Genomic DNA, 27,589 nt, shown 5'->3' with positions numbered 1-27,589 from the left:
AAAAAAACTTGAATCTGAAAAGTAGTTTTGAATCTTTTTTTTTTTTTTTAGTTTCACATCTTTTTTTTTTTTTTCAATTGCAAAACTTTTTTTTTTTCCTGTTTAAATTTTTTTTTTAGTTTCACATCTTTTTTTTTTTCAGTTGCAAAACTTTTTTTTTTCCTGTTTAAATTTTTTTTTTCGGGTTCAAAATAATTTTTCAGTTTCAAATTTTTTTTTTCGAACAAACTTTATGGCCCCAATTTAGCTCCATAATTTTAGATATTTCAGTATAGTTCTGAAAGAATGAGACACTTTAAATCAGTGTCGGGACAAAATAAGCTGCTATGGATCCAGAGCAGAATATGGAAATGATGAGCTGGGAAACCCAGGCCTAATCCAGTCGATGCTTCTCCGTACTGGATCCATCCTGCTGTAGAAGTGGGCTCATCAGGACATGGTTTGGGGAGCTGTTACGGAGCCTATGATTCCTTTGGTCTTTTTAGAGTCTGATTTTCAGACTCTAAAAATGTTAGCATAGACATGATTCAATGATGGAATCTCACTGTGTGAACACATTTGACCAGGAAACATTTTTCTATCAGAAGAAAAACTGATGATCAATATTGATCAGTGTGTTAAACAGATCAGTGAATCTACAGTAAAGGTTTCAGAGCGGCTGACTGACAGTCTGCAGCTGTATCACTGTGAACAGTCACAGAGTTACAAAGATGGAGACTACAGATTTGATTCTGATTGATTATAAATATGTGACATCATCGCTGTCTCCATCCTTACAGTTTGTAGATGTTATGTACAAAAATAAACTAACTGGGATTTCAGAGCTTGTAGAAACATAAACGTCTGCAGATGAATTCTCTCCTCTGACGCTCTGACAGCCACTTTATGAAGGAGGAAATGAATCAGTGTCAGACAGAACAATAAGACCCTGAACGAGGGCAGAAACTGTCCAATAATCAGGCCACAGAGGTCACCACTAACAGTACATAAACTAAAAGCTTCAACAAATATGCATCAGAGTGGAAAAATAGAAGCATCTTTAAGAGAAAATAGAAAACTCACATTCATGTGAAGCACAGTCATCCAAATACAGGAAGAATTATTCCTGTAGTTCCTCTCTGCTCTGCGGTCACACCACACTGCTCAGATGACTCCTAATCTCATGACTGAGGAACTGCTGAGTTTCATAATTAAAGGGCTGCTGGGTAATGTAGTTTTATAATAACAGGACCCTCTCTACAGGGAGCTCCTGCTTAAAGACCTTTGATTATTTTACACTTGATGTTTCAATGAGGAGTGGAGCTGTGTTTGATGCTGCTGGGCAGCCTGACCTTTGGGACCCTCTGAGCTCTGCTGGACCACTCTGTGGAGGAACATGAAGCATCAGCAGTCACTGGGCAGGACTCAGAGCCTGTGCAGCAAATAAACCCACACACTTCTGCATGAATGAGCCCACTGTGACTGCTGGAATCCACTAAAGAGGAGAAGCTGTGGACTGCTTTCACAGAGACTGAACCATAGCAGTTACACTCCACTGTCCTTCACTGTGATGCTGATCGCTGTCAGGTCTGTGCTGTGTTTGAACTGGATAAACATGCTGGATGACTGATAACTGAGCCAAAGCAATCTGATAGAAATGTGAGGATCATCTTTGATCAGGAGTCTGGTTCAGTCTGCAGACAAATGCTTCTGAAGAGCTGATCCCTGATCAGATCCCTGCAGCTCAGTGGATTCAGGCCTGAATGATGCAGCACCTCCGTCTGCAGTTAGTACAAACACAGCAGCAACACTCAGTGAACACATCACTGCAGTCCTCACACAATTACACCGGCTTCACTACACAATCCACTCCAAGATTACCTTAAACTAGGGCTGCATAAAACGATTATTTTAGTAATCGAGTATTCTATCGATTATTCCATCAATTAATCGAGTAATCGGATAAGAAATACTCTTTTTATTAACACTTCATCTGCATATTTTAACTTCCGTACTGCAGTTTTTCGCCATGTGAACAAACAGCGGTGGATGGAGCAGCTACAAAGTTCTCTTTTCTTCACCTTAACACTTGCTGATCAGGTGCTTGATGAAGGACCTCCAGCTGTTTCACAGATTTAATGGTGGTTACTAAAAGAAAAAGCTGCTGTTTTGGACGCTGGAAAAACGTTTCCTTTTGCACTACTTGAGCTCACCGTCACAGCTTCGTCTCTTTGCGCTTGCGCAGTTCAAACCGCTGCCTGCTATGAGTGTTTTGAAAAACTAGTGGCTGCGGGAGCCATGGCGCATGTGTGAGTAATGGTGTAATGCTTTGTATTCACAAGCATTCTCGAAAATACGTTTCTACTGCAGGTCTATATTTAGTCACTAATAAGGGATTAAAGTATAAAAAATATTTTGAAGGAGCCCCTCGGTCCTGGGGGGCGGGCCTTCCGGTACCGAACCATCGCTAGTGCTAGATGGCGCTGGTGAGGTCAGCAGCCGTCGTACCTGCTCCTACGCTTTGTTTGTATATATTAGGTTTAGCTCTAATTCTGGACTTTATAATTCCGCCTGCTCTGTGTCATATCACTTATGACAGACAGACTCTTTTTAATATCAGAATACAGCACTCTGGCTGTATTCTGACACCTTTTTCTCCCGACCCGACTTGGCCTCGGGAGATACTGCGTTTCCAGTGGGCCAGCTCAAACAAAGGACCCAGGTCACGGACAAGGCCCCGAGGGAAAAGAGCCGGCGTAAGAGAGAGGCTGAGGCGCAGAGCGCACCAAACGCCACTGCCGAGCATCCTGTTGGCTAATGTCCAGTCACTGGATAACAAGCTGGACGAACTCAGGGCCAGGATACAGTTTCAGAGGGACATAAGGGACTGCAACATCATCTGTCTCACGGAGACATGGCTGACCCCCCTCATACCGGACCACGCCGTACAGCCGTCGGAGTTCTTCAGTGTTCATCGCACGGACAGAACGAGTGAGTCTGGAAAATCAAGAGGAGGAGGTGTGTGCCTAATGATTAATAACAACTGGTGTGACAGTAGGAATGTTGTCCTTCTGAAACAATCATGTTCACCTAACCTGGAGCTCCTAACCCTGAAATGCCGTCCCCACTACCTGCCCCGCGAGTTCACTTCGGTCATCTTCAGCGCCGTCTATATTCCACCTCAGGCGGACACAAACACTGCACTATCCGAGCTACATGAGGCGATTTCCACCTATCAGGCTAACCAGCGTGATGCGGCTCTCATCGTAGCCGGGGACTTTAACAGTGCAAACTTGAAAAAGCTGATACCGGAATTGATTCAACACATCGACTGCCCCACCAGAGGAGAGAGGACCCTAGACCACTGCTACTCTCCATTCAAAGAGGGCTACAAAGCAAAGCCTCTTCCGCCTTTTGGGAAGTCTGACCACACCTCTGTCCTTCTCATGCCGAAATACAAACAACGGCTCAGGCAGGAACCCCCTGCTGTGAGAGAAGTGACACGGTGGTCTGATCAAACAGAGGCCGCTCTGCAGGGTGCGTTGGATTCAACCGACTGGGACATGTTTCGCAGCAGCGCGGGCGGAGACATCGAGGAGTTTACGGAAACTGTTGTGGGATTTATTGGGAAAGTTCTTGAAGACACTTCACTTAGGAGGACCATCAGGACTTTTCCCAACCAGAAGCCGTGGGTGGATAAATCTGTCCGCGACGCCCTGAGGTCCCGCACCGTTGCCTACAACTCCGGCCTCGCCTCTGGGAACATGGAGGACTACAAGGTTGCATCATACAACGTCCGCAGAGCGGTGAAAGAGGCAAAACATCGCTACGGCCGCAGACTGGAACAGCAACTACAACAGTCTGACTCCAGGGGACTGTGGCAGGGACTACGCACCATCACGGACTACAAAGCACCACACACACACCCGGTGAGTGCCGACGCTTCTCTGGCTGATGAACTCAACATCTTCTTTGCGCGCTTTGAGTCGGGAAGCCGACAGCCCGCTGCGCTCCCGGCCGGAGGGGCGGAGACACTCACTGTGACGGAGCGCGACGTGAGGAGGGCGTTTAGACGTGTAAACACCAGGAAAGCGGCTGGACCAGACGGTATTAGTGGACGTGTCCTTAAGACCTGCGCTGACCAGCTGGCACCTGTGTTTACAGTGATATTCAACCTCTCACTGAAACTGTGTGTGATTCCCACCTGCTTTAAAAAGTCCATCATAGTCCCTGTCCCAAAGAAACCACACCCCAGCAGCCCCAATGACTTCAGGCCCATAGCGCTCACCTCTGTGGTGATGAAGTGTTTTGAGAGACTCATCAAGACATTCATCACCTCCTCACCTCCTCACTGCCCACCACCCTCGACCCACTACAGTTTGCATACCGGCCACACAGATCCACAGATGACGCCATATCCTTCCTCCTCCACAAGACCCTTTCACACATAGACACTGGTAAGGGGAACTATGTGAGAGTGCTGTTTGTAGATTACAGCTCAGCATTCAACACCATAGTTCCCTCCAGGCTGGTCTCTAAGCTGCTGGACCTGGGCCTGGGCCCATCCCTGTGCAGGTGGGTTCACAGCTTCCTGACCAGCAGACCACAGGTGGTACGAGTGGGTCACCTCACCTCACCCTCCCTCACCCTCAACACTGGATCCCCCCAAGGCTGTGTGCTCAGCCCTCTGCTGTACTCACTGTACACCCATGACTGCGAGGCCACGTCAGAGTCCAACGTCATCATCAAGTGTGCTGACGACACTGCTGTTGTGGGACTAATCTCTCACAATGAGGAGACAGCCTACAGGAGAGAGGTCTCCCGCCTGGAGAACTGGTGCCAGGAGAACCACCTCCTGCTCAACGTCAGCAAAACGAAGGAACTGATCGTGGACTTCAGCAGGAAGCAGCAGAGGGACTACCATCCACTTGTCATAAGTGGTGCTGAGGTGGAAAGAGTGGACACCTTCAAATACCTGGGAGTGACCATCTCACAGGACCTGTCCTGGACTCATCACATAAACATCACTGTGAAGAAGGCCAGACAGCGTCTCTACCTCCTCAGGCGGCTGAGAGACTTCAAGCTCCCACTCAAGGTGCTCAGGAACTTTTACACCTGCACCATCGAGAGCATCATGCGTGGGAGCATCACCACCTGGATGGGAAACTGCACCAAGCAGGACTTCATGGCCCTAAAAAGGGTGGTTCGTTCAGCTGAACGGACCATCAGAACCACCCTCCCCAACCTGCAGGACATTTACACCAAGCAGTGCAGGCTGAGGGCCATGAAGATCCTAAAACAGCCCAGCCACCCCGGACACTCTCTCTTCTCCCTGCTCCCATCAGGCCGGCGTTACCGCTGCCTGAGGACTAAGACTGAAAGGTTGAAGAAGAGTTTTTACCCACAAGCCATCCGTCTGCTCAACTCTGAGCCCTAACTGGACCATTATTGCACAGTGTAAATATTATAATTTAAAAAGTGTGTATAGTGTATAGTATATAGAGTATAGTGTATAGTGTGAATTACTTTTTTTTAATTTTTATTCTTCTTATTTATATGTGTGTGTATATAAGGTTGCAGGTACAAAATACATTTCACTGTGCATTGTACTGTGTATAACTGTGCATGTGACAAATAAACACTATCTTATCTTATCTTATCTTATCTTATCTAATGGCCCGCGCTCGCTAGCAAACCAGTTCTGGTAGCTACAGCTGAAGTAAAGACAAAAATAGCAGCTGAAATTCTCAGCGAACACAACACACACAGACACACAGAGAGCAGTGGAGGCGTGGAAATGCATGTCAGCGACAGTTGCCACCCGTCCCGTAAAGTACGGAACACGGCATGTTACGGAGCCGTATTCCACGGAGTCCCGTAACATACGGGGTTCTGTATTTTACGAGACAGGTGGCAACTCTAGTGATGATCCACTCTGTGTTAAATGAAGTCCATCGCAGCGACGGAGAGCTTTTTAGAATGTGTGCTTGTGTATACGTGAGTGATTCACACTCCAGTCCAGTAGGTGGCGGTAATGCAGTTCTATGTTGGTTTGCCAGCCCCCAATAAACCCACAAAAAAAACGTCAGCACTAATGCTGCTAATGCTAGTGAGGAGCGCCGCTTACACCGAGACAGCTGAGCGCTGCAGAGTTTAAACGAAGCATCGACACAGTAAATTTGTGTCGATAAATTTTTAGAATCGATTTAATCGAGTTAATCGATGAATCGTTGCAGCCCTACCTTAAATCCCTCCATGCTGCAGCTCCACTTTACATCTCCTAACACCTCATACCATCCCAGACCCCTCAGATCAGGATTCAAACAAAGGGGGTGTGGTTTCACTGTTTCAGCCCCAGCGCTGTGGGACAAACTTCCTCTCACTATTAGATCAGCACAGAACAGATTAGAGATCAGCAGGGATGAAATCACCTCCTACTGACTCAGTTCTCCAGAAAACTGGAGAAAACTGTTCCTGGAAAATCCCTCAGACCTCTGCAGGGGGAGCAGGAGGGTCTGAAGTCTTTGTTTCCTGATGAGCTTCAGATTCCCAACTTTATTCCCTGATGGCTGCAAACAGTTTTACTGTTCTGTGAGCACTCATATCTGATCCTCAATCAGGACCCCTGCACTGCACTCACTGACCTCAGATCAGATCTGTAAGCAGCCTGAAGTCTGTTCTTCTATTTCCTGAAGCAGCAGTGAGTCTGCAGCTGAGAGCAGAGGCTGACACTGATGTTCAGCTTCATCCTGATCTGCTTCTGAGTCTCTGACTCTGCTCAGAATAACAAGTTTCAGCAAATACAGCTTTTATTACTGTTGTGGTTTTATTGTAACTCACTGAGCTGTGAGCTCGTCTCACACTCAGAGACTTTAAGTTCCCACGTCTGCATTTGCTGACAGCTGCTCGTGTGGATTGTGAAGACCAACACAGGTTATCCATTCACAGGTTATCATCACTGTGATATTGATGAGACAGAGGCTGCTGGCTGAGCTCCACTGGCTCATGTCAGCAGAGACTCTGTGGATTCTCAAACACACCCACAGGTCCAAGCAGGAGACTCAGACAGGAAGTTTCTGTTCTCTGTAACATCTGGAAATGTTTGCAGTTTGGAGGCAGCTTCATCCTCTGCAGACTGTCAGCCAGCAGGAGTCATGCTGAACACATTTAGAAAGCAAGAAAAACTCATCCATTCATTACAGGCCACCTATTGATGCTGCTGTAACTACCTGATAACAGGAAGAAGGCTCCATGGTCCCTGTAACTAACCTCAGATCAGCTGAGGACCGCGTGTTTGCTCAGGATTATAAAGGGGCTGTGTCACGACTGCTGCGGCAAACTAAGCAGGAGGGACCTCAGAGCAGGACACAGGAGAGTGCAGGATTGAAACTTGGGATTTTATTTAATAAGTCAGGAACTGAGAAGGCTGAACCGAAGGCAGCCATACAAAGAAAACCCGAAACTAGAAATACAAACTGGAAAACTCAAAACTTGAAACAGCAAACTAGGAAAACACGAAAGCAACAGCAGGAATGTCACACAGACATAAAAATGACGAGGACTCGAACAAGGAACAGGTAAAACTAAGGGCTTAAATACACACAAGGAAATCAGGGAGAGTGGAAACAACAGGGGACAACAGGTGAACCAAATGAACCTATGACAAAGGGGAAGCAAAACTAAACACAAAACACAGGGAACACGAGACTACAGAATAAAACAGGAAGTGACTAAACATAACAGACACCGACCTAAACACAGAAAACCTGACAAACTGAGCATTAAAGAAACAACTTGAAAATACAACAAAAGAAAGCTACACAACAGAAACTCAAAATGCTGGGCCACTGGCCCAGGACCATGACAGGCTGATCACAGACAGGATGTGAACGTGACTGCTGTACAAACTGTGTCAGTCTTTTTCTCATTTAGTCTTTACTGACTGAGGTTTTTATTACTGAATGGAGTAAAAATCAAAGCCAAAGTCACAGCAGCTTCCAGCTTAGTTTGATAGTGTGGAACAAACCTGATGGCAGGAGCTCCCAGAAAGCTTTGAGTCAAACAAACACATCAAACTCTGAGAGATTTTTACAAAGCTGGAGTAAAACTGCCAAAACCTGAAGCTCACTGAGCCCCTAAACCAGCCTGTGTGGTTATCACAGCACTCATAAAAGTATATTTTATTTGACAAACTGCTTTATTGTTACATAAACTAAAGCCTGTCATGTGTTAACAGAGAGAACATTGTTAGCAGAAACAGCTGACTGCAGTCACAGCTCGGTGGTTTTCCTGGTTTGTACGGAGACCAACATGCTGATCTGGTACAATCAGCAGCTTTGTGTGCAGTTATGAAGAGTGTGTCTGATTCACTGAACTGTATTATTAAGACGGCTGTTAGCTCAGCACAGACCCTGATGTTAGCCAGGAAACAAAAACACAGTTTGTTGATGAAGGAATCAAACATGAACAAAGTTCCTGAAGACAAACTGTTAAACAAAGCAAACTTACAGTTTCAGAGAGCAGAGAAGAAGAAGAAGCTCCACTCCACACCTGCACACTGAACACTGACACACAGGTGAGCTGCTTCCTGGAAGGAGGCGGGACTCCACCTGCAGCAGGACAGATGGGAGGGGTTAAGCTCTGTGTTTGTTGTAGTTTTAAAAATACCGTCTGTCTGCTCAGACCGGCTCTGAGTCAGAGTAAAGTTCACACGCTGACGTTTGCAGACATGAAAGTTTGTTGGGAACAGATTTAATTTCAGATTCAGAGTTTCTATAAACAAAAACTTTTTGTCACACAGTAATGACCTCATTTATAAATCAGATCTCAGATCTGAACATGATGTGAAGTTATGGTTTTTCATAGTGTAAATGATCCTGTAAACAAACTGAAGTATGCTGACTTTGTGTAATTCAAAGATTATATGAAAATACTGCAGTTTAGTGTGTAATAAACAGGTCAGCTTGTTGTACTGTATTTACAGTAAAGCTCTGTGTTGGTGCACAGAGGCTGTGTTCATGGTCAGAGTTACAGGTTACATCAGTGCAGCAGAGATGAGTTTGAATCAAAGCTGCTGATGCTGAGATTCATTCACTGAATCCAACATTTCTACAGGATGCTGTCAGTGTGGAGACAGTATGAACAGTTAGACTGAGGAATACTTGGTTACATCTTGTTGAATTCAGCTGTGTAGCAGCAGCAGCTGATCACAGCTTGTATGCAAAGAGAATTTCATGGAGCTACAATAGAAACTGAGCCACTGCACTCAGTCTGAGGCTTCCTCCACCTGCTGAATCCATCATTAACTCTCATTGTTCTCATCTCCTGTTTATGCACAGTAAAAAAACTATTTCTATTCCCATGTCTCATGTACCAGCCATGCTAATGCTAATGCTAATGGCAAGCCTGGATAAATGAGCAGGGTCGAAGCAGGAAGGCCGTCCACCATCAACTCTGCTAAATCAATAATGTTGATTATGAAAAAATTAGATTTCCACACCGGATCGGTCAGACTTCCTCTGCTGATGTTGGCCAACAGGGTGCAGGTGGAAACTGTGCTACTGCTGGCTGGAGACAAAGGAAGGGGGGGGGGGGGGGGCATGTTAGGAGGCAGGAAAGGCTGCAGTGGAGGAGGTGAAGGGGGAGCTGCTGATAGAGATGATGGAGACACAGCAGAGTGAGCTGGAGGACATGTGAGCACTGATTGATGATTTAACCTGAGCCATGGTGGAGAGACCATGGTGGAGAGGTCATGGTGAAGAGACCATGGTGGAGAGACCATGGTGGAGAGGTCATGGTGGAGAGGTCATGGTGGAGAGACCATGGTGGAGAGACCATGGTGGAGAGGTCATGTTGGAGAGGTCATGGTGGAGAGACCATGGTGGAGAGACCATGGTGGAGAGGTCATGGTGGAGAGGTCATGGTGGAGAGACCATGGTGGAGAGGTCATGGTGGAGAGACCATGGTGGAGAGGTCATGTTGGAGAGGTCATGGTGGAGAGACCATGGTGGAGAGACCATGGTGGAGAGGTCATGTTGGAGAGGTCATGGTGGAGAGACCATGGTGGAGAGACCATGGTGGAGAGGTCATGGTGGAGAGGTCATGGTGGAGAGACCATGGTGGAGAGGTCATGGTGGAGAGGTCATGGTGGAGAGGTCATGGTGGGGTTTAGAGGACAAGAGGGGAGAACGTGAGCTTGGTTTTATGGTTTTATGGTTTTATGGTGACTGGTACATGAGTGTAGAAGGAGGTGCAGCGTGCTGCTCAGTGCTCCACAAAGGGAGGAAATGAACAAACACTATAAACTAAACGCATCACGTCCATTTTGCTCAGAGAAGTTATTAAATCAGTTCTCAGTGTTGTACCTTCACTCTTCTTCATGGGTGGCTGACGGACCATCAGCAGCACCAGCACACGGACCAGTTGGAGCTCAGTGTTGGCACTCCGCCTCATCAACAAATGCTGCAAAAGTCCAAGTACATTTATTTCCAGTTCACAGCTGAACAGAGACAAACGTTCATGTTGTGCAGCCACATCTCAAACAGCAGAGCCAGTGTTTGTCTGTCATTGTGTTAATCACAGAGAGCTTCTGTCTGTTCTAAAGGCTGCAGCAGCTCCACCTCACTGAGACACTAATGCTGCTGTAATGAGAGCCCCAGTGTGCAGCACATTTACAGCAGGCCTCACACTGTAATAAAGCTGAGCTGCAGTCACAGACACGTCAGACAGCAGAGCTGAAGACATCATCACATCGCTGTGCAGCTACAGTTACAACATTTTAACCATGTTTCACAACATCGCAGCGCACACTGAGGAGGACCACTGAGATTACACTGTCCACTGCAAAGCCCTTTATTTATGGATCATACAGAGTCAGAAATCAGACTACAGTTATTGCTTTGGCCCCTTGTTTCAGAATAACCCCAGCTTACAATATCCAGCAGTTATTTATATTATTGTGAGTTACAATGTAACAACTGTTTAAACTTACAAACAAAACACAGACTTTGATTTTTCAGGATTTTAATGAAGTAGAAACAAATTCAGCATGAAGAGCATATGAGCCATCTTCAACTCCAAATATGAATTAAATATGTACAGTTGGCCTATGGTAAATAACCTGCTGCTAACACTTTGTCCAGACTGATACTTCAATGCTATAACACTGTAATATCAAACTGATACTTTGATGCTATAATACTGTAATATCTGACCTCCACCAGGCAGACTACATGGAGCTCACACCTGGCCTGGGTGGAGTATACCCATAATTCCAGGTGTTCCTCATCCACGGGGCTACCCTCCTTTGAAGCCCGTCTCTGTTACCAATCACTGCTGTTTCCTTCCCAGGAGGCGGAGCTAAGCGTTCCTTCAGTTCAACACCATCTTTAACGTTGTAGGTGTCATGGTCCTGGGCTGGTGGCCCAGTGTTTTGAGCTTCTTTTGTTGTACTTTTCAGGTTGTGTTTCTCAGTTTGTTGGTTGAGTGTGCTGTTTGGTTTCCCTTGTTGTTTCATTGTTTCCTTTGTCAAGTTTTCTGTGTTAGGTCTGCATCTGTTATGTTTAGTACTTCCTGCTTTATTTTGCTAGTCCAGTGTTCCCTGTGTTTTGTGTTATGTTTTACTTCCTGTGTCATTAGTCGTATTCATTTCACCTGTCGTGCTCAGCCGTTTCCACTCCCCCTCATTCCATCTGTGTATTTACGTCTCAGTGTTGTTTAGTTCGGTGTTCGGGTCCTCGGCAGTTTTCTGTCTTGGTTTCTAGTTTTGAGTTTCAAGTTCCGGCTTTCGAGTTTCTCACTTTGAGTTTGCTGTTTTTGTATTTATTGAAAATAATATTAATAAATCTTCACTATAACCCTGCTCTCACCGTGTCCTGCACTGGGGTCCTCCCTGCCTTGCCTGCACCAGCTGTGACAGTAGGTCTTGTGGATGTCCTCCCGAGCAGTCCACCTTCCTGCATCAGAGCGCTCGCTGGGACAAAAGGTTGGTTATCTAGAACATCTGTGCTCTGAGTCTAAGAATATATGTGTCAGCTTGATCAGACCTTTGTGACATCAGTGCCATCATTGATCCTGTGACTGTTTAAAGTTGCCTCGTCATATGAAGACTCGTGACTCTTTCCATGTTTCTCAGACCTGTCAGGTCCAGTCTACTTGGACTCTTGGAACAGTGGACGTGTCTGTGCCTCCCAGGTTGTCCAGCTGTCCCGGCTGAGCCCTGACCACCCCGACTTTCTGTTGTCTCAGTATCAACTTGTGCAAAAAAGAAAACCCTCTGAAACCCTAACATTCACACATTCACTCTAATGAACTCACTGGAGAGTAACTTAAGGTCCAGTTTGTTGCCTGAGGATGCCATATGGAGACTGGAGCAGCCAGGAATCGATCCACCAACCCTCTGATCAGTAGATGACCTGCCTCCTGAGCCACAGCCACCTCGTGTGAATCAGATTGATGTACTTGAGGTTTCCCATGAACACGATCAATAATGTGTAAATCAGTGAATGGCAGATAAAATAGAAACACTAATGATGTTTATGCTCCTGTGTTCTGTAATCCACACCCAGAGTCCTGATAAGGTTTCAGTCGTAAATTCTTTTACTTCCTGTTTCCATCTGAGTCCTCAGCAAACTGACTGCAGTGTTAGTGACACATGAACTTTGTCCAAGCAGATCCAATCACAGCTGCTGCTGAGATGCAGAAACTCTTGTTTGGGACGTTTCACTGTGTGTGTCCTTCCCCCATGAATGCCCCAAAATGAGAATAATAAAAAAATGTTGTCTTGGAGTCAGGGTTATAATAGTTTTGGATTTTACATTATAGTTTAGTTTTAGTAAGTTTTACTAAGTCTGAGCCTTGGTTGGATGAAACAACTCGTGCTATTAGGCGCGAGTGTAGAAAAGCTGAACGAAAGTGGAAGAAAGATAAGCTCCAGGTTTCATTTCAAACCATGAAGGACTGCTGGTATCACTATCAGGCAGCTGTGAGAGACGCTAGAAGGAAATCATTAGATCAAACTGCAATAAGCCTCATATATTGTTCTTGATGTCCCACAGAGTATCTGCATTGAACCTTCATCTGAGACATGTGAAAACTTTCTAAACTTCTTTGGCTAATGTGAGAGCTCAGATATCGTCCTGTGCCATTGACCCATCATTCACTGCTCCCTGCTCTGCTGGTTTCTGTCAGTTTGAGCCTGTGACTTCACCTTTTTTGTGTGAGGTTGTTGGTCATATGAAGCCCTCTGGGTCCCCTACAGATGCAGCCCCACCTCGACTATTTAAAGAGGTGGTTACCACTTTGGGGCATCTGTTCTTGCTGTTATTAACAGCACTTTGTAAGACTGGAAGACTGGAAGCATGCAACAGTGCAACCTCTGACTAAAAAGGCTGGCTTGGATCCTACTGTGCTTTCAAACTTTAGACCAATTTCCAAGCTGCCTTTTCTTTCAAAAATTTTGGAAAAAATTGTCTATATACAGTTAAAAAAAATTTTTGAGTCAAATGACATTTTTGAGGTTTTTCAGTCTGGTTTTTAGCCCTTCCATAGCACAGAATCTGTACTATTAAAGGTCTTTTGTTAGTGTTTACGTAGTTTCTTTAATTGCATACTTTTTTTTTCTTTTAATTGCACCGGGGGGGCTGTAATCCAGTTTCGTTGTGCAAATGTACAAGTACAATGTGCAATGACAATAAAGGTTTATTTTATTTCATTTTTAATGACATTCTTTTAGCTACAGACTCTGGGGATTATGTTATCCTGGTTTTACTGGATTTAACTGCGGCCTTTGATACAGTGGATCACAGTATTTTACTCCCTCGTTTAGAGTATTGTGCAGGCATTCATGGCGCTGCCCTGAGTTGGTTGAGGTCCTGGCTGAGAGAACATTCTGTGTCAGTCTTGATAGTTTAAAGTCTTCATGCTCTCCTCTGCTGTGTGGGATACCCCAGGGCTCCATCCTTGGACCACTGCTGTTCTCATTGTATCTTCTTCCCTTGGGTTCCATTTTTAGAAAGCACAAATGTGCTTCCCATTTTTATGCTGATGACAGTCAGGTGTATGTCCCCTTAAAACAAGAAGACTCTTACTCTGTAGAATCTTTGACTAAGTGCCTTGATGAAGTTAAAACCTGGATGGCACTAAACTTTCATTTTAACGACAAGAAGACAGAGGTTTTGGTTGTTAGTCCTGGTACTACTGGTGGGTCCTCTCCTGTAGCTCTGGGGCCTCTAACACAATATGTAAAACCTCCTGTTTGTAAGCTGGGTGTCAGAATGGAGAGTGTTTTTAACCTAGATAAGCAGATCAGTGTGGTGGTGAAGTCCAGCTTTTTTAACCTCAGACAGTTAGCTAAGGTCAAACAGATCCTCTCAAATCAGGACTCTGAAATCATAATCCATGCACTCATTACATCACAGTTGGATTACTGTAACTCTCTCTATTACGGGGTTTCCTAGTCACCCCTGTCCCGTCTTCAGCTGGTCCAAAATGCAGCTGCTCGTCTTTTAACTGGTACACTGAAGAGAGATCATATTTCTCCTGTTTTGGCCTCACTGCACTGGCTCCCTGTTCATTTTAGAGTGCATTTTAAAAGTCTTTTATTTGCTTTTAAGTCATTAAATGGTCTTGCCCCCCTGATCAGCTGCTCTTGGATGTGCTGAGGACACAACGAAAGCTCAGAGGGGACAGAGCTTTTTCTGTGGCAGCACCAGGCTGTGGAATTCACTTCCACTGCATATCAGACAGGCTTCTAAACTGTCCATTTTTAAGTCACTTCTTAAAACCCACCTTTTTTCATTGGCAACTGTCTGAGAGTTGACTTTTATTGACTTTTACTCATTTGTTTTATTTATCAGTTTTAATTATGTTTGTTTTTATTGTTTGTGTATCTTATTGTGTTTTAATGTTAAGCACTTTGGTCAGAACTTGCTGTTTTTAAAGTGCTATATAAATAAAGTTGGCTTGTTAGTTTTTACTTTTTTTTCTCTAATTCAGTTAGTTTTAATTAGTTTTCAGAGTGGTTTTTCTCGTTTTAATAGCTTTTATTTTTGGTTTCACTGTGCATTGTACTGTGTATAACTGTGCATGTGACAAATAAACACTATCTCTTAAATCTTAGTTTCAGTTAGTTTCAGTATTAGTTTTAGTATTTTCATACCTAATCAGCTGCAAGCTTCAAGGCACAAGAGTGACTGTTGTGTAATGAAAACTTGACAAAAGATAAAGAAATATATTCAACAACCAACTGTTCACAGACAGCAGCACTACATGCTAAATGTGTGTAATATTAAGGACACACATGAACATCAACAGGGAGAAACAAAGAAAAACATGAACTCCCAAACTCAATAATTTCTACAATAAACTCCACAATAAAGTTCAGCATCAGTGCAGCAGATTAACAACAGCTACATATGGTGTTTGACAAAAACAAACTCTTTGAAGGAGTCAAAGGTCAAATCCAGCTGCATCCTGATGTTCTCACCACCTGAAGCTGCTTCTGTTTTGGAGCTAGCTTGGTTAGATGCTGCTAATTAAACTTGCAGGGTCTTTGCAGCCTCTGTACACAACCTACAGAAGTGTCCGACCTCATGTCCACATTTATGCTTGTGTAGCTGGATTGTGTGTGTTAATTACCTTGTGGTCGTGTGCAGGTGTTTTATATGCGGTGCATGCTGGGACTTCTTTTTTGGTCCTCTCTCTTTGTGCTCAGTTTTTTGGCTGCAAACATATTTGTCCCTGTTTTTTTTACTTTCTTCATTCCTTCACGTCCATCCTGATAGTTTAGCAGTCTCCTACCAGGAATTTGCTGACAGTTGTGAGTCCTTATATTGATGCTTTGATTATTATTCCTGATTGTTATTCTCTCACTGATAAAGCAGCCGGAAACACACAAGGACTAAACAGTTTAGTCACAACGTTCTGGGCTGCATGGACCCGACAGCTAGTCACGTTTCTCCAGAGGCGCAGGCCAGGTTACCTGGTAGGATCAGAGCGGTTTCTGTAGCCGTTGTGCGCTTCTCAGCTGGACTTTGATGTTGCTGGTTTTTCCTGACTGAGAAATGTTCCATATGGTAAATGGACCAGTTCTTATATAGAACTTTTCTACTCAGTCTGAGCACTCAAAGCGCTTATACAGCATGTTTACATTTACCCATACACACCCATTCATACAAGCACTTCCATGAGTATCTAAGTGCTTTTATTATCTAACATTCACACTCCAACAGTTGCGTCGGAGAGCAACTTGGGGTTAAGTATCTTGCCTGGAGTACCCAGGAATCGAACCGCTGACCTTCCGATCAGTAGGTGACCTGCTCTACCTACTGAGCTACAGCCATACGTTTTTCATCATCCACAACAAGACTTTCGATTCTGTGCTCTTGTACTCAATGATCCTCCATATGGGACTCAGTGATGGGCAGCCATCACTTTGCGGACCAGCGCGGTGAGCGAGCGCACGCTGCCCGACGGCGCTCCCAGTTTAAACTCGCTTAAACTAAAAATGATTTCATATCAATCTACAAGGCTTAAAAAAACCCAAAAAAAAACAAGTAAATGAAAGTCAGTTAACGATAATTTCAGTTCGTTTTAGTTAGTTTTGTAAACTCACAATACAGTTTTAATTAGTTATTGTTTTTTCCTTTTAATTATAGTTTTTATTTGTTTTAGTTAACGACAATGTTTTATCAATTTCAGTTTTTGTTATTTTGTTCATTTTCGTTAACTATAATAACCCTGGTTGGAGTTTTGTCCAAAGGTCAAAGGTGAACAGTGTGATGTTTCACTTTAATGCCTGTTAAACAGCCACCTGAGATGGTCCTGGTTGATCAGGTATCTGATGTGTGCTCCACATCTTTGCTCCACTTTTCTGTATGTTTGTGACAGACAGCAGTTCATGCTCTGTGAGCATTAATCAGCAGCCTAACTTAACATAGTCAGTGCTGACATACCTGACACAGACCATGGTCAAAAACTGTTGTGCTTCCCCATTAATGCACCTGAATAAATGAACCTTTCCTATAAACACAGTCTCTCTCAAGGTAACTGCCCCCTGGTGGCCAAATACATGCAATACAAAGAAAGACCTAAGATGCCTCTTACTCTCAGTCGGACTCTGACCTTCAGGACCTTCTGCTTTCCTTTATTTAAATATCTTCTCTTCATTCTTGGTACTCGTTCCTGTTCCTGCTGCCAGTCCAGCTGTGTCTTGTTTCCTGTGATTGTTAAACAGCTTCCTCTCACACTGACCTTCATCATCTGTTGCTACTTTCCAGGGGTGCAGCTATATAATTTCTGAGGTGTATGCGGACACATTTTTAGGCGCCCCCCCCAACCCTAGCCAGAAATTTCATCTGCACATTTTAACTTCTGTACTGCAGTTTTTCTCTATGTCACATGTGTCAGACTCAAGGCCTGCGGGCTACTTCCAGCTCACGATCTAATTTTATACGGCCCTCAAGATGATTTCATATAGCTATTATTAATAGCCAGTGGGTAAATGTGCTCCCACCACTTATACTACAAATCCCACTCATTGCAACAGCTGCCGGGAGGCCAAGAACTGTGCACCAGTTTTGCGTATTGCCGATTGATCAGCGGATAAAACATCAGTCAGCACTTTTTACAGTGACACAGGTGCGATGAGCTGCCTCAGGAAATCTGTCACTTCATAGAAAGTGAAGGAAATGGCACCAAACAATCGCACAAACCACCAGATTGTGGTTATAGTGATCGTTCTGGTGGCTACAGCTGATGTAGGGAAAAAAATAACAGCTGCCATTCTCTGCACAGTGAGTAAAACCACACAGACAATGGAGGCGTGGAAAAAACTTGTCAGCGATGATCCACTCCTGTTAAATCATGCCTGAAATTTTCATTTGATCTTCGTTTTTCTTCTTACTTCTCCTCATCAGCGCCTAATCAGCACCGCGCCTCTGTTATTGATCATGTCATATGCACAGCTGTTAAATACAGAAAATGCAACTACAGAAATATTTTCCCACATCGTTTTGGTGCCCCCCTCTTGTGCGGCGCCCCTATGCATTGCATATAGTGCATACCCCCTTTTTGCGCCACTGCTACTTTCCCACCGCCGAGGAGCCGGTGCTCGTGCCAGTGCTCGTGCCAGTGCTCGTGCTGTGCCCAATAAACCGGCGAAACGCTTAAGAACGGGCCCGCGTTCCCACCACATTTCTGTGAACTGCTCCTTTACGTATGAGTGTGGGCGGGTCCTCGTCTGGACACGAAGCGCACAAACGTGGGAGAACACGCTCCCCTTTCTGTGCTGCAAATATGTTTTAGGGTCCAAACCAAACTACTGCAGCATCTGTGTGCAGCACAGAGGGAAACACAGACAGCGATTAGAGCAAGACGACAAGTACGCACTTTGTGTCCTTTTATCTGTGATATGAACTGATACAAAGCAGCAAGTTCAGCCTTAGAGCCCAACCTAATTCACAGCCGTGAAAATCGCTTCTCTTTTCTCATTAATACACATGTAATATGGTAGAAAACTGGATGTTGAGACGGCAGAGTCACGCCCTTCTGCTGCTTTCGTCACACGTTCTTGGTTCGAGACCAGCTAGTTTGCGGGGCCGGAGTTGAACCCGTTTTTCGGCCGAGCACCGAGTGGTGAGGAAGGAAGGAAGGAAGGACGAAGGAAGGAATGAAGGAAGGAAGGAATGGAGTAAGAGAGAAGCTGAACAGCTTGTTGTTTCCTGTTCCTGTTTTCTGATGTAAACTTCCTCTCTGTCTCTGATGTTATTGAAGAAAAACAGATTTTGTTTGTGTTGCTGTATTCTCACCATTCAAGTTCATATTTCTGATTAAATATTTTAGATGCTCAGTAACTGTTAGCTGACTCAGCCTGACTCACACTGACGGCCCTGATTCATAGGCCTGAAATAAGCTGAGCTCTGGCCATAATCTAAGATTTGTTAATATTGATCTGCATTTAGACTTTGTCCCCATGATGGGAAAGCTTCCAGCTATGCTGCTGAAGATGGTTCAGAACACAGACCTGATATGAATGCAGTTTAATAATTGGCCCTCAGACCAAGTTCAGCATCTCTGGTCTAAAAAACTCATAACCCCCCAAATTCACACTGACTATGTCAGATATTTATTAACTTATCTTCAGGAAATGATGTATTTCACACACTGCAGTTCATGTGTCACAGAGAAATATTGTGTTGCACTGACGCTGCTGTGAGAAACAAAAATGGCTGCAAAGCTTTGTTTGATGAATATAGAAAATATGAAAGTTTCCTTTTTGAACACAGACATGAAAAAAATCACATTTTTAGTAAAAACATTCAGTAAAGTGTTTATCACAATAATAGAGTCAGACGTGCTGTAACTGCTCATAATGTGTCATTGACTTTGCTGCCACCTGTTTATCAGAAACATTTAAAAATTAATGTTTTAGCGCAGAGATCCTCAAATCCAGGCCCTGAGGGCCGGTGTCCTGCAGCTTTTAGATGTGTCCCTGATCCAACACACCTGAATCAGATGGCTGAATTACCTCCTCAGTATGCAGTCAAGTTCTCCAGAGTCCTGCTGATGACTTCTATATTTGACTCAGGTGTGTTGAAGCAGACACATCTAAAACCTGCAGGACACCGGGCCACGAGGCCTGGATGTGAGGATCCCTGCTTCAAACACAGATCTGTGCACAGACCTTCTGTTAGCACAGCTCTGCTTTAATCATATTCACAGTAACACTCTGACATCACTGCATGTTACAGGAACAATGTAGGAATGTTCACTGCAGGAATGACTGAAGTCCATATAAGCTTCCTCACAATAAAAGGAAACAACCCATTTGTTCAGCCAATGAAATCACTCCCGTCTGAGTCAGTGCTCTCCGTGAGCCTGATCTCCACATCCTGCTCTGAGCTCTGTGTGAGTCTGTGTGCAGTCACATGACCAAGAGTGTGTCAGCAGGAGCTTCATGAGGACCAACACACTCCAAGGTTTATTGTGACTGCAGTGACATGATGATCCAGGAAGAGGAAGCAGGAAGCTCAGCTTGGTCTTTGACCTCTGACCTCTGCAAACACAACGACCCACTATCCTGGAGTCTAGGAGATGGCAGCAGGCTCCATGATGTTTCCCACTGAGGAGAGAAGAACATCAGAGCTAAAGGAACATCTGCAGAGACATCAGTGCAGCTCAGTCATTGAACTCATCACTGTCTTACCTTCTGTTGTCTTTAGGTGCTAAACCTCCTTTTGAAATGCCATTATAATAATAAAACAGCAGCAATGATGGAAACCAAAGCCACAGAGACACCAACAGCTGCTATCACTCCATCACTGTGTTCTCCACACTGAGCATCAGCTGCAGATGTTCCTGCTGTTATCTCCTGAAGGTTTAGATCTTCACATCTGGAAGGACGGAGGGACATGTTTCCAGCACAGTGTCCAGATGTTCCACATCCACATGTGTCCATGTGTGCTCTGAAGCTTCACTTACTGTGTGTGTGGCTGACAGGATGGAGATGTTCCATCTGAAAAGGTTCCAGCTCTGCAGTCGGAGCACTCGGTGTCTGTGGAGGCTGTTCCTGAGGAGAACGTGACAACATGAACATGTGTCATAAATTCATAGAGAAGAAACTTTCATCAAATCTCTACAAGTTTGTTTCTGTAGGATCCAGAGTTTAGAAACCCGTAAGAAGGAAAAGTTTAGACATGTTAGAATTTACCCAGTGAGGCCTCAAATCTAATTCATCATCTAATTTATAATAAACAATAATTATAATCATATTGTAATTGTGCTCATCTGTGTTTGTGTTTCCATCAGTTTAATAAGTTTGCTGTAATGTTTAAAGTGTTATATGATGACCTCTGTCTGCCTCTCTGGTTTCCTTCACTCTGTATAAACTCATGAACCTGCAGATGGAAATCAGCCTGTAGCTGAATCACATATTTCTACATGATGGACTTGATGGATGTGGATGGTGCTTTGGAATAAACATGATTATTAAATGACCTTTGGTGTCATTTATAAACACAAACCTACCATGTTTGCTGATGTACTGTCCTGGTCCACAGCTGCTGTGTCTCTGTGCTGTCTCACAGTCGTCTCCTACAGAGTAGATACAGTAGAATCCCTGCAGGGGTTCACAGACTGTGTCTGATGTTCCTGTACATGACCTCTTTACCTTCAGACCAGAACCTGCCAACATCACAAGAACATACACAACATGTTTGTTGGTCTGTAGATGTTGATGTGGAGACACTCTACAGCTGTGCTCATGATTCATGACTGAGAAACATCATGTGTGATCATCACCATGCAGGGCTTATACGGGTGCTGGAAATCCTTGAAGATGCTTGGATTTTGGATATAGAGCCTGAAAACTCCTTGAAACTGTAACTGTTTTTGTTTTTATTTAAAAATTAACTTTCTGAATGAATATTCTGCTTATGAGATGGAGAAATAAAATGAGTGGGAAAGTCTAAAATGAAAAATTTTCCACCTGGCCTGCACGTCTGCACTTGACCTGTCAGTCTGACTCCGCCCCTCCCCTGAAGACAGAGTCGCTGATTTAAGGAGTGTTTGCTGGAAAACTGCAAATTCCAGTCATGTATTAGACGACAATGGGATCATATATAGGTCAAAAGTCACACCTGAGAAAGATAAATAATGTAATTCCACGAGAGCCGGTATTCATTTCTCACAGATACAGAGGTATGCTAAAGTTTGGGCACCCTTGATAATTTCCAGGATTTTTCTTTATAAATCATTGGTTGATCAGATCAGCAGTTTCAGTTAAATCTATCATACAGCAGATGAACTCAGTGATATTTGAGAAGTGAAATGAAGTTTATAGGATTTACAGTAAGTGTGCAATAATTATTTAAACAAAGTTAGGCAGGTGTATAAGTCCCCAACAGAAAAATGACATCAATATTTAGTAGGTCCTCCTGTTGCAGCAATAACAGCCTCTAAATGCTTCCTATAGCTTCCAATGAGAGTCTGGATTCTGGTTGAAGGTATTTTGGACCGTTCTTCTTCTTTCCAGAACATCTCCAGTTCAGTCCGGTTTGATGGTTTCTGAGCTTGGACAGCCCGCTTTAAATCCCACCACAGATGTTCAATAATATTCAGGTCTGGGACTGAGACGGCCGTTCCAGAACGTTGTACTTGTTCCTCTGCAAATTCAAAAACTCGTGTGTAGAGCAGACTCACACAAAGAAACACACGAGTGTCTGCTGTGTGTGCGCTGCTGCAGGTTCATGTGAGGAACATGGAGCAGAACTCTACCATAAACATATAAATGTTCTACGCCAGAGGTCCCCAACCGCTTTTGAACCACGGACTGGTTTAGTGTTAGAAAATATTTCCATGGACCGGCCTTTAAGGTGCGGCGGATAAATATGCCACAACGATCTCTTGTCGCTATGGTAATGTTTAAACACGCCTTCAAAATAAGATGCACCTCAAAAACATGCATACAGTAGAAGTCTCCTGAGTTGGGTTCAAATGGCCCGTGGAGTTTCAGCCAGCGTAAAAATAAATAAATAAATAAAAGAATCCGTCATGAGTGTAAGTCAGAAAAAATCCCTTTATTCAAAAGACAGTTTGGGGTCTAATATCGAATTTCGCTGCAATTGCTCCTGCTTCATCTCTGCATTTGCTTCTGCAAATTTTATAATCTCATATTTTTGCTTGTAAGTGCGAGCTTGTAGCTTAAGCTTGCCATGACTGTCTCTGGTGAAATGAACTGATAGAGACACTGAAGCGTCTCCAGGCGTTGTTAGTGTAGCTGTGCATGAAGCCGATGCATGGAAGTGGGGGAAGCTTGAATTCATGATTCATGAGAGAAGACCTGCTTTATGTTTTGATTTAAAAGTACTGGACCATAAAACTCAGCTGTGCTGAATAAGTGTGCTGTACCTGAATCACAGCTCGTACAGGAAGTGCACTGTTCCAGTCCATTGGGTTTATCAGTGTAGGTTCCATCCACACAGGGCAGACAGGAAGTACTCTTGTACTCGTTACAGTGAGCTTTTACTCGACTCCCTGATGAAAACAAAAACAAGTTTATTCCAATCATGTCCTTTTTTTCCATTGTGTATTTAAGGTTTGTCCAAAGAAAACACATGTACTCATCATTCAGCTGGTTCTTACCTGGAAGACACCTGGGACAGCACTCACTGCCTATCAGATACTCTGCTGGATGACATGTGAGGCTGAGAGTGCTGTGGACTTTGATCAGGATGATCTGAAAGGAAAGATTGTGCTGACATTGTGTTACTGCACACTTTACTGTGACCATCTACTGCTCCTTTAAGTAAAAACAGCTATTAAAATATGCCTGTTCAGTTTGAAACTGTTTGATTGGCCAAAAAAAAAAATCTAATAAATAAAAACAAAAATCAATAAAAATAACAACATAAATAAATAATATTAGCCTAGTCTCTGGAGCTTGAAAAAGGCGACTGGACTTCTTTTTGTTTCTTGAAGACGTTTCACCTCTCATCCGAAAGGCTTCTTCAGTTCTCAACCATCAGTTCTCCTCTTTGACTCCCACCACCCTCTGGAACACAAACTTGGGGTGATCAGGACCCTACAACACCGTGCGGAAAGTGTTCCCTCTAAGGCAGAAGGGAAGCATAAGGAACACACACACATTAAGAAAGCCCTCAAAACATGCGGTTACCCCAACTGGGCCTTCATCAAATCAGCTAAGATGCACAGGAATGAAGGCCAAACACAAACTACAGAGAATGGGAAGGACAAGAGGAACAACATTGTCATCCCATATGTGTCAGGCTTGTCAGAGAAACTCAGAAGAATTTTCTCCAAGCATGACATCTCAGTATACTTCAAACCAAGTCACACCCTAAGACAAAAACTGGTTCATCCCAAGGACAAACCCGCCAAACACAAGATCAGCGATGTAGTGTATGCTGTTCAGTGCAGTGAAGAGTGCTCGGACCTCTACATTGGTGAAACCAAACAGCCTCTTCACAAACGAATGGCACAACATAGAAGAGACTACTATGACCTGGATGACTGAGAATCTACACAGAAATATTAGCCTAGGCTAATGTTTTTTAACAAAGGGTTAAAGAACATTAGCCAGAATGGTTTGTCCTCCTAAAATGACTTGTTGTCTGATAATCAACTGTCTCCTGAAGGAATGACTCAGCACCACAGTGAAGGCTGTGCTGAGTCACTGCAGCCGGAGCCCAGCTTTGAGCCTGCAGAGTCAGACCCTCTCATTCAGAGAGGCTCTGACTCCTGCTGCTGTCTCAAACACTCAGAGCCCTGCAGAGGGGGGGGGGCAGGGACATGGCACTATGTTGCACCTTCAAAATAAAAGCACACGAGTTAAAGATTTAAAAATGAAGTATTTTTCTTGAGGTGTAATATTTGGGTGGGACAAATGCATCTGTCTCCAATTTTTTATCTTTTTTTTTGGGGGGGGGGGGGGGGGGGGGGGGGGGGGCACATCCCTCCATGGTTCCTACGCCTATGCACAGACTCACAAAGAGCAGCAGAAGAAGAAGTCAATCCCAGTGCTTATCCTCCCAGTCACAACATATAAAGTACACAGTAATAATATTAAAATATGAGTGTTTCTGTGACACAAAATAAACCTTTAAGATCTTTTCAGGTGAGAATGTAAATGTGTGAACCTCAAATATCTCCTTTAGCTTCTTTAACTTTAACTGTATTCATAGATGTTGGAATGTGTCATCCTTGTTTTAACAGCTTATTTTTAATTAAATAATTAAAATTAAAATACAAAAAGAAGCAAAAATTCGGCTCCATTATAACAGCTGCTTTTCCACAGCTGTGCTTCATGGTGTCATGGTTGCTAGGCAACATGAGCTATGCTGAGGTGGGGGCAGGTGATGCTGATGTGAAGGCTTCACGGGCTGTGAAGGACCCCGTCTCCATAGACCGGGTCCTTCGAAGGATGCAGCCCCTGACCTTGGACACAGCGACTGTGTGACAAACTGCACACACTCTGTGCTGATATCTGTTGAGCATTTAGAAACGTTGTATTTAAAATTAGCTGCCACATGTTACTGTCTTTATGCTCGCTCCTCTTCTGTAGTGCTAGCTCAAAACTGCAGCACCAAGAGCACAACTTACGGACTGTAACCCCTGATTAAACACTATAAACGATACATTAATTATACGGTTTTGCCTCTTTAATCTCTTTGTATGTGATAAGCTGCAGTGATGGAGGATACTCCAGTATGATTGTCTCTTATGTGTTATTGTTCCTCCGTTTAGACTCAGATCGTTTGATGTTTGACCGGAAATGCAAACTTAAAGTAACCTAAAGTAACGAGTCTGTTTGAAAATGTAACAAGTAGAAAGTAGTCAGAAAAATAAATACTCAATTAAAGTACAGATACCTGAAAAATCTACTTAAGTACAGAAATGAAATATTTGTACTTCATTACTTCCCACCTCTGCTGCTCACCAGGTGATTCTAAACTCCAGGACATATTTACCAGGAAGGCTGCAGAGCTCAGAGGGTTCCTGCTTGGAGACATTTGATCCTCCAGGCTCAAAGGTTCCTCGGCCCTAAGAAACCATCTCACTGAGATCTGGGAGGATGGAGCTCTAACATGAAGAACAGCTGGACAACATCTGGAAACAGAGAAATTTTTTTAGATTTTAGATTTAGATTCAACTTTATTATCATTATACACAAGTATAAATGACAGAGTCACAGATTAGAAACAGTTAGAGCTTCACCTGATGGAGCTCAGAGACCTGAAACACTGATTTTAGCAGTGATGTATAGTTACCTTGAAAAAGGAATCAGATTACTGATTACTGATTACTCATTTAAAAAGTAATTTAGTTACTTTACTGATTACTTAATTTTAGAAGTAAGTAACAAGTTACTTTATTAGTTACATCAACAGCTGCCGGTCTTGTGCCAAAAAGTGATCGTCTGCCATAAAGTGATTCAGATGTTTCTGTGTTTTTATGTGTAATGTCTTTGCTTATATTGGTAAACAGAGTGCAGCCAACATGATTTATGAAGGGCTTATATATAAAATGAAGAAATAACCTGTTTTGCAACAATCTTTAGGAGTCTGTGTTATTGTACCTACATTATAATCAATCCAGAGCTTTTTGGTCACTTCAAATATCTTTATAGATCTGTGATGTTATATTTGTTGTGATTTCTGCAGCTTTCTGAGCCAGATTTCTGTTTAAAAAGACATTTTTAATGTCAGACAGTTTTTACCTTCATAAAAAAATGAATATATAAAAATGACTTTGCCAAAAACTGAGTGCAGCCTCTACCTTGTGACAGAAATGCTGTTTCTCACTCAAAGTGACCTGATATCATTCATGACAGATATGTTTGACACGTTTCACAGATAATAGGTCAACAAGTCATTTAAATACAGCTGTTTGAATACAGGCGATCACTTTTTGGCACAACACTGAAAATCACTTTTTTTGGCAGATGAACTGTCGCAGCTGCCAGACGTCACTCCCTGACACGCTGGAAGAAAGCAAAAATATATCTTTGTACTGAGGAAAATGATAAAAATAGTAACACAGTAAGTTACTGTGATCTGATTACTGGACTGGAAATAGTAACATGTTAGATTATTCTTTACTAAAAAAGTAGTCAGATTACAGTAACATTTTACCAACATCAGTGGATTTTAGAAAGTAAGTAAAGTTTATCTATATAGCGCTTTACAAGAACAGAGTTCACAAAGTGCTTTACAATACAGAACAAAATGTAACATTTAACATGGCATAAAGAGAATGAAATAAAAGCTAGCCTGCACAGGTGGGTCTTCAGTTTCTTTTAAAGGTATCAGCAGAGTCCACAGATCTTAAATCCAGTGGAAGTGAGTTCCACACCCTCAAAAGCACAGCCATCTTTTTTCTTTAACCTGGATCTGCTCAGCAGACCTCAGACATCCAGATGGTTGGTAAGGTTGTAGTAGCTCAGTGATATATGCAGACATCTGACCCTGGAGGGCTCTGAAAGTGATCACCAAAACTTTAAAATGAATCCTAAACTTTATGGGGAGCCACCCTAAAGCATATGGGACCATATGGGAGCTTGTAGGGGACCTGGTGAGAAGCCTCACAGCAGCAGTCTGGACCATTTGTAAGCGATCCTTAGATGATTAGTTTAAGCAGAGGAATAATGAGTTACAATAGTCGAGATGAGATGACAGCATTTATAACCATTTCCATTTCACTTTGAGACACAATATATTTAAGACGAGCAATGCTGCGCAGATGACAAAAACAAGTTTATACAAGAAAGCTAACATCTCTGAGGTGAACGCCTGATCAAAAGTAACACACAGATCCCTCACAGTGGGGCAAACAGCAGGTGACAGGGTCCAAGATTTTGTCAGATCAGATCAGAACTTCAGGTTTTTGTGTATTCAGAGACAGATCATTTACTGCCATCCAGTTCTTTATAACCTGAATACAGGCTTGAAGAGCAGATAATTTAGCTACAAAAGAAACACATGAACATAATATTTAGTCATTCTAAAGACTCAATTTGTCATATTTCAGGAAATCTTACCAAGTGTAATTATCTTACTACACTGGCAGATTATTTCACTTATTTGGAAAGATTCAG

The 27,589-nt window shown here is 43.4% G+C and overlaps 2 protein-coding genes across 3 annotated transcripts in view; both read right to left on the bottom strand.

The window, feature by feature from the left end:
• The window catches only part of LOC115777908 (tumor necrosis factor receptor superfamily member 14-like), a 35,384-nt gene extending 26,860 nt beyond the window's left edge, over nt 1-8,524 (bottom strand). The window contains exon 1 of one of the 2 annotated variants that reach the window (XM_030725929.1): nt 8,488-8,524. The gene's annotated coding sequence lies outside the window, so the exon portion shown is untranslated. Of the gene's footprint in view, nt 1-1,062; nt 1,160-8,487 lie in introns of those variants that run through there. The other variant, XM_030725928.1, reaches the window with a different exon arrangement.
• A 10,986-nt stretch (nt 8,525-19,510) lies between these two features.
• Nucleotides 19,511-25,574, bottom strand: LOC115777911 (tumor necrosis factor receptor superfamily member 14-like). Its single transcript, XM_030725933.1, has 7 exons — nt 25,464-25,574; nt 23,119-23,212; nt 22,885-23,010; nt 21,004-21,159; nt 20,458-20,545; nt 20,183-20,369; nt 19,511-20,098 (listed from the first exon to the last, which is right to left on the bottom strand). The coding sequence occupies exons 1-6, from the start codon at nt 25,503-25,505 to the stop codon at nt 20,225-20,227; spliced, it is 651 nt and encodes a 216-aa protein (XP_030581793.1). The 5' UTR covers nt 25,506-25,574; the 3' UTR covers nt 19,511-20,098; nt 20,183-20,224.
• Between the last annotated feature and the right edge of the window lie 2,015 nt (nt 25,575-27,589).

This window comes from Archocentrus centrarchus, unplaced genomic scaffold (genome assembly GCF_007364275.1).
Source record: "Archocentrus centrarchus isolate MPI-CPG fArcCen1 unplaced genomic scaffold, fArcCen1 scaffold_85_ctg1, whole genome shotgun sequence".
Taxonomy (NCBI): domain Eukaryota; kingdom Metazoa; phylum Chordata; class Actinopteri; order Cichliformes; family Cichlidae; genus Archocentrus; species Archocentrus centrarchus.
Note: the sequence above shows the minus strand (reverse complement) of the source record. Positions and strands in the feature narration are given on the sequence as shown.

Excerpts from the sequence above, each read along its gene's own strand:
- LOC115777911 (XM_030725933.1), bottom strand. The coding sequence starts at position 25,505 with ATGTCTCCAAGCAGGAACCCTCTGAGCTCTGCAGCCTTCCTG. Across the intron at positions 21,160-22,884 it reads CTGTACGAGCTGTGATTCAG|GTTCTGGTCTGAAGGTAAAG; the intron begins GTACAGCACACT and ends TGATGTTGGCAG. Across the intron at positions 20,370-20,457 it reads TCCTGTCAGCCACACACACA|ATGTGAAGATCTAAACCTTC; the intron begins GTAAGTGAAGCT and ends CCGTCCTTCCAG.